Source organism: Ailuropoda melanoleuca, chromosome 1 (genome assembly GCF_002007445.2).
Source record: "Ailuropoda melanoleuca isolate Jingjing chromosome 1, ASM200744v2, whole genome shotgun sequence".
Lineage (NCBI taxonomy): Eukaryota > Metazoa > Chordata > Mammalia > Carnivora > Ursidae > Ailuropoda > Ailuropoda melanoleuca.
Genome location: NC_048218.1, coordinates 198,248,134 through 198,263,807, shown reverse-complemented (window position 1 = coordinate 198,263,807; position 15,674 = coordinate 198,248,134). Strand labels below are relative to the sequence as shown.

Sequence of the window (15,674 nt, the reverse complement as noted above, 5' to 3'; positions counted from 1 at the left end):
TCCTGGGATAGAGCCCCGTGTTGGGATCCCTGCTCAGCAGGAGTCTGGTTCTCCTTCCCTCTGCCCCTTCCCCCCCTTCGTGTGTGTGCACTCTCTCTCTTTCCTGTTCACTCTCTATCAAATAAATAAAAATCTTAAAAAAAAAAAAAAGGTTATTTAGCTCTTTTAATTTAAAATTCATCTTTAAATTCACAAGATATATCTATTAAAATTTCCTTATGGGAAAATAAAAGTGGCATCTCAAAGAGTGAGAGGAAAAAGATGTACTAATCAGTAGTGTTGGGTCAACTAAGTGGGTATCTGGAAAAACAAAGCTAAACCTATACCCCAATTCCTTAGACCAGCATAAATTTAACTTGGTTCAAAGATCTAAGTGTTTAAAATGATGCCATAAAAAAAACCAGAAGAAACCATGAGAGAACTCTTATCAGCTCAGAATAGGGAAGACCCTTTTGAATTAACTCATCAGAATGTTTTTAAAGCACTTATGAGATGACTATAAAAATATTCTGCAAGGCCCACAAACCACTAGAAGAAAAATGGTAAAATATGGAAAATGACCTAAATATCCATACCCGTACATCTAGATGATTTCCACTATATTTTATGCCCAGAATATATTAAATCAAAATCTAATTAAAGCTGTCTCTCCCAACTGTTCCAGCCCCATATTAAATTATGTTTACACAGACGACTTTCATTTTGTTGTTTTGTTTTTTTCACGGAGAGAGAGAATGCACAGGGGCAGGGAGAGAACCAGAGGGAGAGAGAATCTTAAGCAGGCTCCACGCCCAGTACAGATTGTGGTGCAGGACTTGATCTCACAACCCTGAGATCATGACCTGAGCTGAAACCAAGTTGGCTGCTTAATTGACTGAGCCACCCAGGCACTCCTGACTTTGATTTCTATTAGCAGAAATTCTTAGAAGTACATGGGGGTGCTTATTGACTGCTTTACCTCACTGTAAAAAGTATAAGATGTACACTCATCAATATCTTTTATGAAATGCTAACTGGCATGTTTTATATAAATATAAAAAAAAATTTCCCTATTTTTGTACAAACAATTCTGTTTGTATAAACTACAAATCAGATCTTGAGCCTTTAAGGTACCTAAATGGTACCTCCTACTCTAATATTTCTTCTATTAGTTTTACATAAAAACACTGTACTTCACATCCTCTCTCTATATATACATATTCATAGATACAAAAATAAAAATGAATGTAAAAATTCAGTAAATTATTAAAGGGCCTTAAATACATCAGAAATTTGTTGTTTACATGTGCTTAATTAAATTGAGGTTTCCTTAATCATCACAACTTTCCTGGAATAGTTTTTCAAAAGCATATATGCATTGCATGGATTTTTACAAATTTTCATAAAATGCCCACCTTATTTTTTTTTAAATGTTGTCTGTCAAGAAAATACATGATCTTACTCAATTTAGTACTGTCTTTCATAACACAAAGAAGATAATTTGCTAAGAGCCTTTTCCTATAGATATTAATCCATATTCAAAATGTTTTACTACAAAAAATAACCCAATTAAAGCAAAATCACATACATCAAGTTCAAAGAAAAAATCTTGTTCTTTGGATGCAATTTCATAATCTGCTCTTAAAGCCAAGTCATGAACTTTCAGGCATTCTCCAAGATCCATTCTCTAGGGGGTGAAAAATAAGACATATTATTCAAACAGTAAACACATTTTTCAAAAATTCATTAACAACCACAGTTCTCTTCAAAATACAAATTAAGTCTTACAGATGCTTATTTATGAACTTTCAAATTACAAAATATCACAAGTATAAAACTTGGTGCCAGAAGAAAATCCACATCAATTCTACCAATAGATGGGAACAGTGATTACTTTTGTACTTAAGAACAAACGGACAAGGAAAACTATAAAAATCTGAAAAAAGCTTCTAGCTTCTGTATCAAAACAAATTTCACTTAGCCCATTAACACAGAAAAGATGATGTTAGTTTAAAATTAAGCCAAAAAATACATAAACAAAATATCTGTATTAAAGTCAGTATTCTTTGAGAACATTCTTCTCTTTTTTTTTTTTTTTTTAAAGATTTTATTTATTTATTTGACAGAGAGAGAGACAGCCAGTGAGAGAGGGAACACAGGCAGGCGGAGTGGGAGAGGAAGCAGCAGGCTCCCAGCGGAGGAGCCCAACGTGGGGCTCGATCCCAGACACCTGGGATCATGCCCTGAGCTGAAGGCAGACGCTTAACGACTGAGACACCCAGGCGCCCCGAGAACATTCTGATTTTCAAATAAAGATGGAGTCCTCAAACATAAGACCAGTAACCTTGATAAGGATTCTAGACAAGACTCTAGGTGAACTAGTAAAAAGAAATTTATTAAGACTCGATATAACTTCACAAAAAACAAGTATCAAATCCTATTTACAAGCATATATCAGGGATATTAAATATACTCCCATTGAACCTAGGATCCTCGTACTTAGAATTCCAATTAGACATTATTTACCAAACCACAGACTTTCTCCTGAGACAAAAATTCCTAAAAATCTGCCCATTTTTACATGCATCTGAGCAAATGATAAGATCTTTCAGGAAATCTTTTAGGGGGAATACTGAAGGGAAAAAATTGGGCTAGATGCGAAGATATTTACAGATGTGATTAATGGATGACCCAAGTAAAACAGATTTTCCAACTGAAAGTATGCTATCCTGTCAACAGAATGTCTCAGAATTGCTGGAAGGTTGGTAAAAAGGGAATACAATAATTTGAAAAGGTATAGTAAACTATGCAAACACTATAGTAGTAAAGTCATTCCTTCAATTAACTGTGTACCCATTTGTGCCAAGTACTATGCTAAGTGCTAGGGACACAGAGCTAACTGACAGAGATACATACAGTTTCTGACCTCATGGAGCTGACATTTAGAAGATAATTAGAAACAAATAACTAACCATAATTGTGTCTCTGAATACAGTTAAGAGGTTCAATAAAACAGTAACGCTCCCATTACGATGGGATGCTGCTTGGTGATCAGAGAAGGTCTTTATGAAGAGGTTACATTTAAACTGAATTTAAAATGTGTGAGGAAGCAAACTTAGCTTAGGAAAAGCTAAGAAAAGAATGTTTAAGGTTTTACAGAAGATTTAGGAGGCAGACCTTAAAAAAAAAAAAGAAAAAGCCAGTATGATTCAGGCAGAGGTATGTTTCTAGTAGCAAGGGACAGACGAGAACAATCAATGGCACATAGGTCTGGGCCTTCAGCTTTGTATGTAAGTATCTAGATATAACCCTGTCTTAACTTTTTTGCCAACAACCTGGATACAACAAAGGATATGAATGTCAATTTTGTACAATATTCCAAGCTAAAAAAATAGTCAATTCACTGGATTAAGATTCAAAAGATTCGGGGCACCTGGTTGGCTTAGTTGGAAGAGCATGTGACTCTTGATTTCGGGGTCATGAGTTCAAGACCCAAGCTATGTGTAGAGATTACTTAAAAATAAACTTTAAAAAAAAAAATCTAAGATTCAAAAGAATTGATAGATCAAATAAAATTTAAAATATGAAATCTTACAGTCATATCTAAGAAGACAAATTTACAAACAGCTATGAGCAGAAAATAAAGACAAAATAAAATACATACCCGTCAAAAGTTACAATGTGGCATCACTAAGATAAATTAACTTACAGGACATAGTATGAACAAAGTGAGAAATCTCTTGCTGAAGGCTGGCAAACACCTCTCTTCCAATGACACATTCTGTGTGCTAACACATTTCAAGGGATGTGAGTGAGTTAGACCAAGTGTTTCAAAACCAAGCTATACAAAGAAAGCCCTCTGGACAGATGCAATTAGCCAAGAAAAATCGAAATGTGAACCTAGTCCTCAATCAACTAAAGAACTTTTCAGCATGAAGCAGAAATAGACTTTATTATGGGCCCAAGGGACTCGAGAGTCAGGTTTTAACTTTCTCTCAAAAACAAAAACCCCACCAACTTTCTAATGATCAAAAGCTTTCCAAAGATAGAACACACCTCCTCAAGAGTTAATGAGTTGCCAGATAACTGAAAGATCCCAATACTAAGGTTTAGACAACCATTTTTTTAGATAGTGAGGAAAGAACTCAACTGTTAAGTAGCTTCCTCCTTCCAACTCTGAGATTTTATGATTATCTAAAAAATTAAGTTTCTCTGTATAACTCTACTACCTCGGTTATTAATTACATAAAACAATGAACGGGAAAATATAGACAATGTCTTCAAAACTATCCTTTGGGAAATAATAAGGAATATTCACAAGTATTATAAGTTCTCATCCCACTGACGGCTCTCACGTATCACTGTTGCTGAGCATGCTGAGATTTTTCCAGGCCCCACTGCTTACTCTCATTCATACGTCTACGGATTAACTAAGTCTTCCAGTGACATTAAACAGCAGCTGAAACGTGCTGTTGATGTGTGGAAATTCAAAACTGCTTACTAAGCAACATTTTTAAGAAGCTATAGAAAAAAATGTAATGTTTCTAAAATATGCAGGAAAATAAGATAGTAATGAAAAAATTGCAAAAGACCGTTACCATCTTTGCTACACCAGCAAGTGTGTGTGTGTGTGTATAAGTAGGCTCCATGCCCAACATGGGATTTGAACTCATGACCTCACAATCAAGAGCTGCGTGCTCTAGAATGAGTATGTTTCTTAACTGATATCTTAACAATAATCTCTCCAACTCCCTTTATACGTGTATTTCTATAGCTACAGTTGTTTATGGGATGCTACACTTACTTCCTAAAATGCTATGAGGCCACAGCTGGGAATGCCATTGGTCCAATGCAGTGGTTTTTAACCTAGACCTGGGGTAATAATATTGATACAAGCTTTTGAAAATAGGTCCAAGCCCTACCTTCCAAAAAGAGGACTGTAAAAGCCTCCCAAGTGTTTTTAATGTACAGTGTTGGGAACCACTCACTGATCTAGTTTTATTCCCAATTTACAGACAACGGAATCAAAGCCCAGAAAGACAATTATTCCAGACACTTACTAGAAAATCTGGTTAGACTGATTTCTAGTCTAACACCCCTTCTGTTTTACCATGCTAGTGTTCTACACATAGCAGATACCCAAAGCAGTTGTCTAACTGCCTTTCCTCCAGTTATCTCCCTTATCTTTATCCTCTGCTTAACAAGATTTCCAATCTGTTCTCAATAAAAACCTAAAAGGAGTATATAAATCCTGTCTCACTGTTTAACCTAAACATCTCTGTTGCCCACCCATACTGGCAGGAATTCTAGGCTTTTCCTCTGCTCTATCATGAAACTTACATCATACAACCAACCGAAGGAAAAAACCCAACTATGTGGGTCAACAACAAAATGAACACCAAAAAGGACACAATTCACAATTATACCACTGATGCAAGGATGGAGTTTTGGTTAAGAAGAAGTTGGGGGGAGGGGATGTATGCCTTGGAGGGAAATTTGTGCAAGGGGGAAATTTTCACTACAGCACTAGAATATGAGCACCACAAGCACAAGTATTTTTTTCTGTTTTACCTACTGGGTAATTTATCTGGTATATAGGAATGTTTAATAAATATTTGTTGAATGAATCAGACTGATAAAGAGGACAAGAAGAGCATCTGGCATAGGGGGCTCTGAGCTTCATAAGCAAGGGTGGTCAAGATGCAACCCAGTACAAAACTGATCTGAGTTCTGGAAGAGAAGATCTTCTTTACCGCTCCATGGATTACCAATTTTGTTGGGACTTCTTTCCTTCTTAAGTATGCTACTCTTCTATTTCCTGTGTGCTATTGTCCTCCAGGAGGTAGACCACCTGAACCTGACACTATCCTGGGCCATAAGCTCTGAAGCTAGCTTTCCAGTCTAGTCTAGCTTACAAGAGTAGACTGGCCGGGAGCCAAAGTCCTAGGAGGAAGGGCCTAGCTGTAATTTTTTTTTTTTTTTTTTTGGCCTGAAATAGCCTCAGTGCTTATTCTTCAGGGATCTAGCAGGACGGTAGGTGTATTCAGATTTTCAGAATTCTAGATACTAATTATCTGTTTTCCTCCAGCCATACCATCATGACTAAACACGTACTCTGGCACTGTCATACACACAAGGAGTATTTAAAATAAAGAACAATCAAGCCAAAACAAACAGAACTACCTGACAAAGTAAAAGTGAGTGAAGGGTAAGTGTGTCCGTGTTAATGCTGAGACCACCGTCATCTGATTAAAAAGCCACCACAAAGGGAACCATGATAGAACCACACCATGACCAGCTACGGACCAATCCTCAAAAGCTGAATCAATCCTGACTTGGTCACTGATGCTTCAATAGTGCTTTGAGCACTCAGTGCACAGATATTTGCTGCTGCTTCTCTTGTAAAATAAATGAACTTCGAACTGAATATAATACAATGTTTGGTTATTTATTTTAACTTACAATGGCTCTATTTGTAATGAAAGCCTTAGGGAGAGTTTTTGAGTTTTTAAATTTAATAAGTAATTTACTTCATAATTACATTCTTACCACAAGTTTATTCTTGGCACTTTAATTAAAAGACATCTAAATTCTTAGACTGTAAATGGGAAAAATGCTTATTTTTAATTGGAAAAATTCAGTTCTGCATTTTTGTCTTCTCCATCCTAAATACATTTCCTTTGTGAAGTCTTGACCAAATAACTATATCTAATTCTGATAACCTCTCAGAATTTTGTACCACACTTTACTGTTTAATAAAGTTGATTCTTTTAAGTGCTTTTCTAAGTGTTCCTTTGAAATTTCAAAAATGAACGTTACGTCCTCAAATGGACTTTAAGCTTCATGAGGAAAATAGTTTATTTTTCCCCTCCTACATAAAAGACCAGGTTTTACACAACCCATGACTACTAAATAAATGTGATGATTTAACTAAGGAATTCTACTTCTAAGAACTTGAAGAAACAATGAAATAAGTACACAAAGGTAAATGCACAAGATTTTTTGATGTAAAAAATTAGAAACATTTTAAGACCCCAGCAAAAGGGTTTTGATTAACTGATTTATGGAATAGTCATATAATACATTATATAGCCATTAGAAATTATGATCTTGATACTAAGTGGAGAAAAGAGATGGCAAAGAAAACCTTATTAAAATGCCATTGTTGTAAGTTCACGTACAGACACTGCTGTGAGGCTGGTTTGATACTGGCTGAATTAAATCCAATGAACCTGTATTATTCTTAGAATCAGAAAAAAAAATCAATAAAGCCACTTTAATTTTGGAGAAACAAATCTAAGTAACAGAACAGAGGCATGCAGAAATTATACATCAAAATCAACAAATAAACATGATATTACAGTAGAGCAAATCAAAGGGTGACCTACACATCTGAGTGTACTGCCAGTTATAAACTAATGACAGTAACATATTAATGAATGTATCAGTGACAAAAACCAGGCATAGTAACCACCACTGCAAGAACTGCAAATATTCTTGCTTTGTTCTATTTACTCAGATTAATGAGCTAGACCTTAAAGGGAATCATAAAACAGTGTAAGAAGATAATTCCTGCTATCAAGGAATTTATATTCTCAATGAAAAAAATAAAGACATTAAACTAAAGCAACAGTTGCAAATATACACAGATGCACAGATTTAATTGCCACATTGTGCACCAAAACCAAAGCTATTAACATAATAATAGTCACTAAATAAATAATTCAGGGAACAGCTATATTATATTATATAGACATGTTCTTAAAATACAGACCACTAATTTGGAAACTTCTCCAAGACAAGTGAAAAAAAAAATCAAACGCTATAATGCCATTTGTTAAAACATGCACACGCACAGCACACGCAGAAAGCAAAGTGAAAAAGGTACATTAAGTTGTTGACAGGCTTTATGTCTGGGATGGGGGATCATATATAATGGAAAATATTCATGCTTTATGCTTTTTCCACTTTTACTTGGAAACTTTTTGTCTAAGTAATAAACAAAATAAGACAGACTGGGTACTCGGCAACTCAGAAGAACTCCCTTAACATCTTATTACCCATTTAACTCTGAGAAATTCACTTAAATTTCTCTGAACTTCTCTTTTCTCAAATACTTCAGGACTGCTGCATCAAATTACAGATTCTGACTAGATTGTTGAAGACTCTGAATATGAATCAACATGCAGAATTTTCTCTACAGGCAAAGAAGAATGCCTGACTACTTGGACAGAAATAGAACATGATAAAATCTGTATTTTAGAAGCATTAACACCACACTACTAGATGGACTGACAAGAAGAAAGAGGTCAAGAGCAGGCAGGATAGGCTATTAGGATAAGCCAGAAATAAAGCCATAGGGTCAAATTAGAAAAGAAAAGAGAAAGCAGGTGATGGAGGTAAAACAGAATAAAAGCATTTTAAAGATGAGAAGGATCTCTGAAATCATCAATTCCATCACCACCTTCCTACAACAATGAAATCAAGGCTCAGAGAAGTCATAAGATCACAAGCCTAAGATTATAAGCTGGCAGGAGCAGAGTAAAAATTTAAATCCAGTCTTTAATATAGTTTGATATTCTTTTGATAACACAATGACTCTCAATCAACTAATTAAATGGAACTATGAACTAGCCAATTAACTAACTGAAAACCAAGTGTGGAGAGGAAAAGGTCAGGAGTATTTCAAGCATGAGCAAACAATGACGCCACCAAGAGAAATGACTAAATCAAACGGAAGAGTTGGTCTGTGAAGGAAACATTTTGTTATGGACATGTTGAAGGTGATGTAACAACAGGAAATCTAAGTAGCAGTGTCCAGTAAGGTACAGATATAATACTACATTCACTAAACGCTTGCTTTATCCAATTCAGTTTTCCAAGCAGTTTTACATATTCCTCCTTAGAGTTACAGCCCAAGTATTCTTCTAGGAGACCCTCTTTAACAAATTATATAGGAACCCCAAATCTGACATCCCTAAGTCAATTTATTAACAATGGAAATCCTGAAAAGTATTTATTTATTTATTTGACAAAGAGAAAGAGAGAGAGATCACAAGTAGGCAGAGAGGGAGGCAGAGGGAGAAGCATGCTTCCCGCTGAGCAGGGAGCCCAATGTGCGCCTGGATCCCAGGACCCTGAGATCATGACCCAAGCAGAAGGCAGACGCTTAACCCAACTGAGCCACCCAGGCGCCCCTTGAAAAGTATTTTTTTTTTAAAGATTTTATTTATTTATTCAACAGAGATAGAGACAGCCAGCGAGAGAGGGAACACAAGCAGGGGGAGTGGGAGAGGAAGAAGCAGGCTCATAGCAGAAGAGCCTGATGTGGGGCTTGATCCCATAACGCCGGGATCACACCCTGAGCCGAAGGCAGACGCTTAACCGCTGTGCCACCCAGGCGCCCCTGAAAAGTATTTCTAAAGAACAGTGTCACCTGCAAGATCATAGCGTATTACCACAGGAAATTTTAATGAGGAAGAAGATGAGGAAGAATGCTTAAGAGTAACAGTATAAATTCCTATTATACTTACGATTTAAAAACAAACCGCACTGTTTGGTAATTTTAACTTTCTAAAAACCACCTTTACATTACGGCAATAGTTTCACTGTTATCTAACCTGGCTTTAAGTCTTTTATTTATTTATTTACACGGCTTAGTTTGTTTAAAATAATAATTCGGGGCGCCCGCGTGGCTCAGTTGTTAAGCGTCTGCCTTTGGCTCAGGACATGATCTGAGTCCTGGGATCGAGCCCCGAATCAGGCTCCTCCGCTGGGAGCCTGCTTCTTCCTCTCCCACTCCCCCTGCTTGTGTTCCCTCTTTCGCTGGCTGGCTTTCTGTCAAATAAAATCTTTTTAGGGGCGCCTGGGTGGCACAGCGGTTAAGCGTCTGCCTTCGGCTCAGGGCGTGATCCCGGCGTTATGGGATCGAGCCCCACATCAGGCTCCTCTGCTATGAGCCTGCTTCTTCCTCTCCCACTCCCCCTGCTTGTGTTCCCTCTCTCGCTGGCTGTCTCTATCTCTGTCAAATAAATAAATAAAATCTTTAAAAAAAAATAAAATAAAATAAAATAAAATCTTTTTAAAAAATGAATAAATAATTCTTCCCATGTGTCTTTTAATTGTTTCCTTATCCTATTTTAATATATAAATATATTTAATATATAAATATAACAATAATTTAGATGTAGTACAAAAATAGCAAGGAATTGGGGCACCTGGGTGGCTAAGCAGTTAAGCGTCTGCCTTCAGCTCAGGTCATGATCCCAGGGTTCTGGGATCGAGCCCCTCATCAGGCTCCCTGCTCGGCAGGAAGCCTGCTTCTCCCTCTCACACTCCCCCTGCTTGTGTTCCCTCTCTCGCGGTCTCTGTCAAATAAATAAAATCTTAAAAAAAAAAATAGCAAGGAATCAAAAAATAGATAGTGATATTGGTAAAGTACTAAGAAGAATACACACCAGCTGGAGAAAAAGTGAAACAATGGCATGATTAACAGGATACAGGATGGGAAATACAAAGCCCCAGCTGACCACATTTGTTAAAACATGCACGTGCACAACACACACAGAAAAGAAAGTGAAAAATGCCCTCCAGTGCCAATGTTATTTTCTATAACACAAGTCACCTATACTTTCTCACTTCTTGTATTTTCAACTTTCTTCCTTCCTCATATTTGTAAAATCTTTCATCCACGTTCAACATTTGATTCAAGCCCCAGCTCAATAACAAGAGAGAGCCCAGTATAATATGGAAAAAGCCTTGAAATAATAAAACCTGAGTATGCATTCAAGTTATGCCATATTGTTTAAAATAAAAATTTCGGTATTTCTTTCCTAATTCCAATCCTGGCATTTAAATAAACAAGCCCAACATGAATGACAGGTGAAGAGGAAAGGGGCACACTGTGCATGCAGAAATTAGTTCCTGTTATTAACTGCTCGTTCCCACTTGTACCATTTCCAAATCCATTTTTCCTTGAGTGGGTAAAGAAAAATAAAGCTCTTCTTCTAGCTTTTAATACTGTTTTTGAAGAACATAGCATGAAATAGTTTCTTATCCATCCCAAACCAAGATACGCAAAGATATCTAGACAACATTAAAACAAAAGTCCTTGGGGTGCCTGGGTGGCTCAGTCGGTTAAGCGTCTGCCTTCAGCTCATGTCATGATCTCAGGGTCCTGGGATCGAGCACAGCATCAGGCTCCCTGCCCAGTGGGGAGTCTGCTTCTCTCTCTCTCTCTACCGAGCCTGTGCTCTCTCCATTGTGCACTCTCAAATAAAATTAAAANCCATTTTGGGCCCTCAAAAAAAAAAAAAAAAAAAAAAAAAAAAAAAAAAAGTCCTTGAGCTAGAAAGACGATGCTAATTAAGAAGAAAGAGAGAACACGTATATAAACAAGAAAAACTGACAAATGCCTATTCAGTAGCATGGACAGCAGGCACTACACTGGGGTTCAGAGGCTAAAAGGCTATAAGCTCAGGCAATCACATGTAGCAAGCCAGGCGGGATTTAAATATGTAAAGGAGAAAAGTTATTCCAGCAAGAAAAAAAGAGGTAAGCTAAAATGAGAATCATGCTAGGGAAGGAAAATGATGAGACAACAACGAATACATCAGTCTGGTAAAAAGAGAGGACTAAACCAATTTATTCATTCAAGGAAGAGGTAGACTGGGCTAAGGATTTTAGATTTTTGGCCATTTGTACAACAGGAAAACACCCAAAGTTTTGTGAGGAAGCAACATGTGCTAAGTTCATTCCTGCTCAGAAATGATTGGCTTAAGTTTCTTAACATTTAGATCTCTTCAAATGTCACTTTATCAAAACAGTTTTCTTTAACCACCCTGAATAGCCCCTGGACCATTGTCTGAGACAGTCTTAAGTTACCTAACCATGCTTTTTTTGTCCTAGAAACTTAAATCACTACCCGAAATCACATTATTTCTTTTCAGTTAGTTGTGCGTCTCCCACATCAGAATGCTAGTTCCCACCACTTAAAGGAGAAACCCACGTTCACTTCTGTATCAGTAAGTACTGGTTAAGTGAATGAATGCTGATCTCAGCAATCAGTACCACTCCCAGAGATGAAAAAATAAATCACTTTTTGAAGAGAAATTTCCTGTTAACTTTTACTGTGATTTCTCTTTACTTTCTCCATTCAGACTACCTTCCTCACCTTTTTCTATTTCTTCCTCTTCTTAATTTCAATGTTATTTAAATTTCATTACTCCAAACACTATAATAAATACCATAAAAGGGAAAAAAGTACCGAAATGTGGAAATTTTACACATTACATTATCCAAATACATTAATATATATGCCTATATTTTTTGATCCTATAGACCAGTAATGTCTATGGGACAATATACATTCACAATGTTTTACTATATATGGATCTAAATAAAATACCAAATCGTTTTACATTCCCTTAATGAGTGAGAATCATCAAACTAAAAAGGATTTCAGTGAATCATCTGTCTTGCCACCTGTACATCAAGGTAAAATTCATCAGTTTAAAAAATATTTCCAGTGATAGATAATGTGTGACTTTGCTTGATGTTTGTGGTTAATCTAGCACAACAAAAATATTTGTTTCAGTTTTCACTTATCATTATGTGTTTGCTCTATTCTGTGTTGTCTACACCCTCCAAATGATGCATTTATAACTCCATCCTCTCTTTTACACTAACAGTCACCTCAGAGACACACTAGTTTCTTCAGACTTGTTAAAACACGGTTTATAAAACTGTACACATCTCTAAAACAGATCTGACAAGTTCAGGGAACACTCAGAGGATGATCTGAGGTTCTCAGGTAATAATTATTTATTATTTATTTAATCACTGTACGGAAAAACAAGTATGACACAGAAATATGTTAACTAAGTACCAAACTATGAAAAACAATCTGCTTTAACAGTGACTTCCAGATCTCATTCTACTTTGCCTCGGAGTAACTGGTCTTTACTATTTTATATTGTTTCAAGACTCATCCTATCAGATAGGGCCAAGATTTAAAATTTGCTTCAAAATAACAAACAAAAGGACATTAAGTGATTAAAATAAGTAGCTATGTGGTAAAGATTTACTGACGCTGGTATATGGATACATGAAGTTCATTATACAATTCTACTTCTATTTATAGTTAAAATTTTCTATTACAGAAGTTAGAAATTCTTCCCTCAGACTAATTCATTATAGAATAAAAGTTAAAATTAATCTGTAATTTAACTTATAAAGACTGAATATCAACACGGCAGTTCATCTTAACTACATGCATTTACAGTCAACCCTTGAACAACCTGGATTTGAACCACTTATATGGTTCAACCACGCAGGTCCACTTATATGCGCATTTTTCATAGTACAGTACTGTAAACGTACTTTATTTTACTAATAGCATTTTCTCTAGCTTAACTTTAAGAATACAGTATGTAAATACACACACACACACACACACTAAACAAAATATTGTCAATTGACTGTTTATGTCATCAGTAAGGTTTCCAGTCAACAACAGGCTATTAGCAGTTAAGCCTTTGGGGAGTCAAAAGTTGTAACAGGGATTTATACCTGCACAGGGCTTGGCACCCCTAGCTCTGTATTGTTCAGGGGTCAACTGTGTATTTGTATTTAATCATTAATCCAAGTAATGGATAAATTTGCTGAGCAACCTTAACTAAAGACAGACTAAACTAGAACAAGATGCTAGAATACATGGTCTCTGGGTCACCTTAAAAAAAAAAAGAAAATCACTTCAGGGAAGCCTGGGTGGCTCAGTTGGTTAAGCATCTGCCACCTGCCTTCAGCCCAGGTCATGATCACAGGGTCCTGGGATCGAGTCCCACACTGGACTCCCTGCTCAGCAGGTGAGCCTGCTTCTCCCTCTGCATGCCACTCCCCTGCTTGTGCGTACACCCTCTCTCTGACGAATAATAAAATCTTAAAATCTTAATAAAAAAAAAAAGCCTAACTAGTAAGACTTAGGTTGCAAAAACTGGCATTTTTACAAATTGGGCAGCTCTAGAAATTTGTCATGTAAATTAAAAAGGAAGAAAAATTAAGCTAGTTATCCGGGCTAATGCTAAGAACAATTGTTAAAAAAATACTAAAATAGGCCCAAACAAACCATCTGGGAAAGAAATTTTGAGTTTAAAGTATCTAAAGACTAATTTTTTCACATCTGCATGTGGAACTACTGCTATCATTATTTAGATAAGCGACTCAACAAACCGAAGATACTCTCCAGCTCCCTACGTGTTATAAGGGAATTAAATTAACTAAAAATCGTTAATTTTTCAAACTCAAGTTAGTTTTGTAACAGACTTATTTAGTGTCTTACTTTGGGTGGATTGATTACTCATTCAACAAAATGGAGGGACACTGTTTTAGATGCTGAGGACATGGCACTGCACAAAACATCCCTGCCCTTATTATGAAACTTACATTCTAGTGGCTGGTTGAGAAAATTCTGTGGTTTCTTTCTTTCTTATCACTTATTCTGCTTCTCCATACTTTCATGAATCTTTTGCATATATACTATCAAAGAGACTTTAATAAGTTTTAAAGTTCAGGCTTGTATGTATCCAAGTAACTGATTTTAGACCAGCCCTTAAATAGAATAGTTTAGAGAAGTATAATAAAGGACTTTCAATTAGTAAAAACTGCACTTCAGATAAAAACCAGAACCTACTGGGGCACCATAAAATCAACTCAGTCAGAATTTTTGACAATGTTCCTACTTGGTCACTTCAAAAAGGCAGAAAAAAATTTTACTTTATCCTTGTCTCAAAGTATTTCTCAATTTTAAACTTTAAATTCTACTTCTGGGCAGTAAAATCTTTTTTAAACAAAATTTCATGGAAAATCCCTATACTTGAAATGTGTAAAAGTCCAGTTGAAATAGGAAAGACTGGCTAGTCCCCATGAACTTAGTGAATGAAATGCCTCCAAGGATCCTTCAGAAACATCTGAAAGTCACTGCCCTAAGTAAATGTGCTATCTAAAAACTAACAAAACCCACAAAAACATTTTTAAAGTATTTAGATTTAAATAACTCTAAGATGCCTGTGTTGTATAATATACTGTAATTCTGTGAGACAACTGCAAACACAATTTCTCTGAGCCTTAATTTTTCTCACCTACGAAATGATGACCTTACACTACATGATAGTCTGTCAACCCTAAAATTGTACTATGATGAAGGCTGTAATAAAATTAGTAGTGGCCATTTCTGATTTTAGGACAGGCACATCATGAAAGTATACATTTTCATCTCTGCAGATCTTAATTTCAAGCTTCTGTTACCATCTTTGCTTTAGATATAATGCCTCTAAATTATTACTACTACACATCTTTTCCCCAGATCACAAGAAAATAGATGGAAAGACTTTTTTAAGCACCTTGATGTACTTACCTTTCTTCAGGGAAGATATATACCAGAAATAATGTGTTCACGGGAAAAAGAACAACTTTGCTTTTGCCTAATCTGAAAGGGGATGCTGCCTACCGTTTGCACAGTGACTAGAACAGGAAGAAATTAAGTGTGCCAAAAGGAGGAAAAGAATGAGACTAAAACAAGACAATGTTCTCAGTGACTAGAATAACATAAGCCTTTCAAATAAAGCAGCTTCCTCAGTTAGAAGAAAATCATGCTTCTTATAAAAATCGTAACCCAAAAATATATATATACACACAAT

At 36.1% G+C, this 15,674-nt stretch overlaps 1 protein-coding gene across 6 annotated transcripts in view; it reads right to left on the bottom strand.

Annotated features, from left to right (window-relative positions):
* LOC100481813 (putative RNA-binding protein Luc7-like 2) overlaps nt 1-15,674 on the bottom strand; it is a 57,246-nt gene that overhangs the window by 23,549 nt on the left and 18,023 nt on the right. For all 6 annotated transcript variants that reach the window (XM_034637868.1, XM_034637866.1, XM_034637883.1 and 3 more), the window contains one exon: nt 1,568-1,666. In XM_034637868.1, the coding sequence (XP_034493759.1) occupies nt 1,568-1,666 (99 nt within the window). The remainder of the gene's footprint in view (nt 1-1,567; nt 1,667-15,674) is intronic.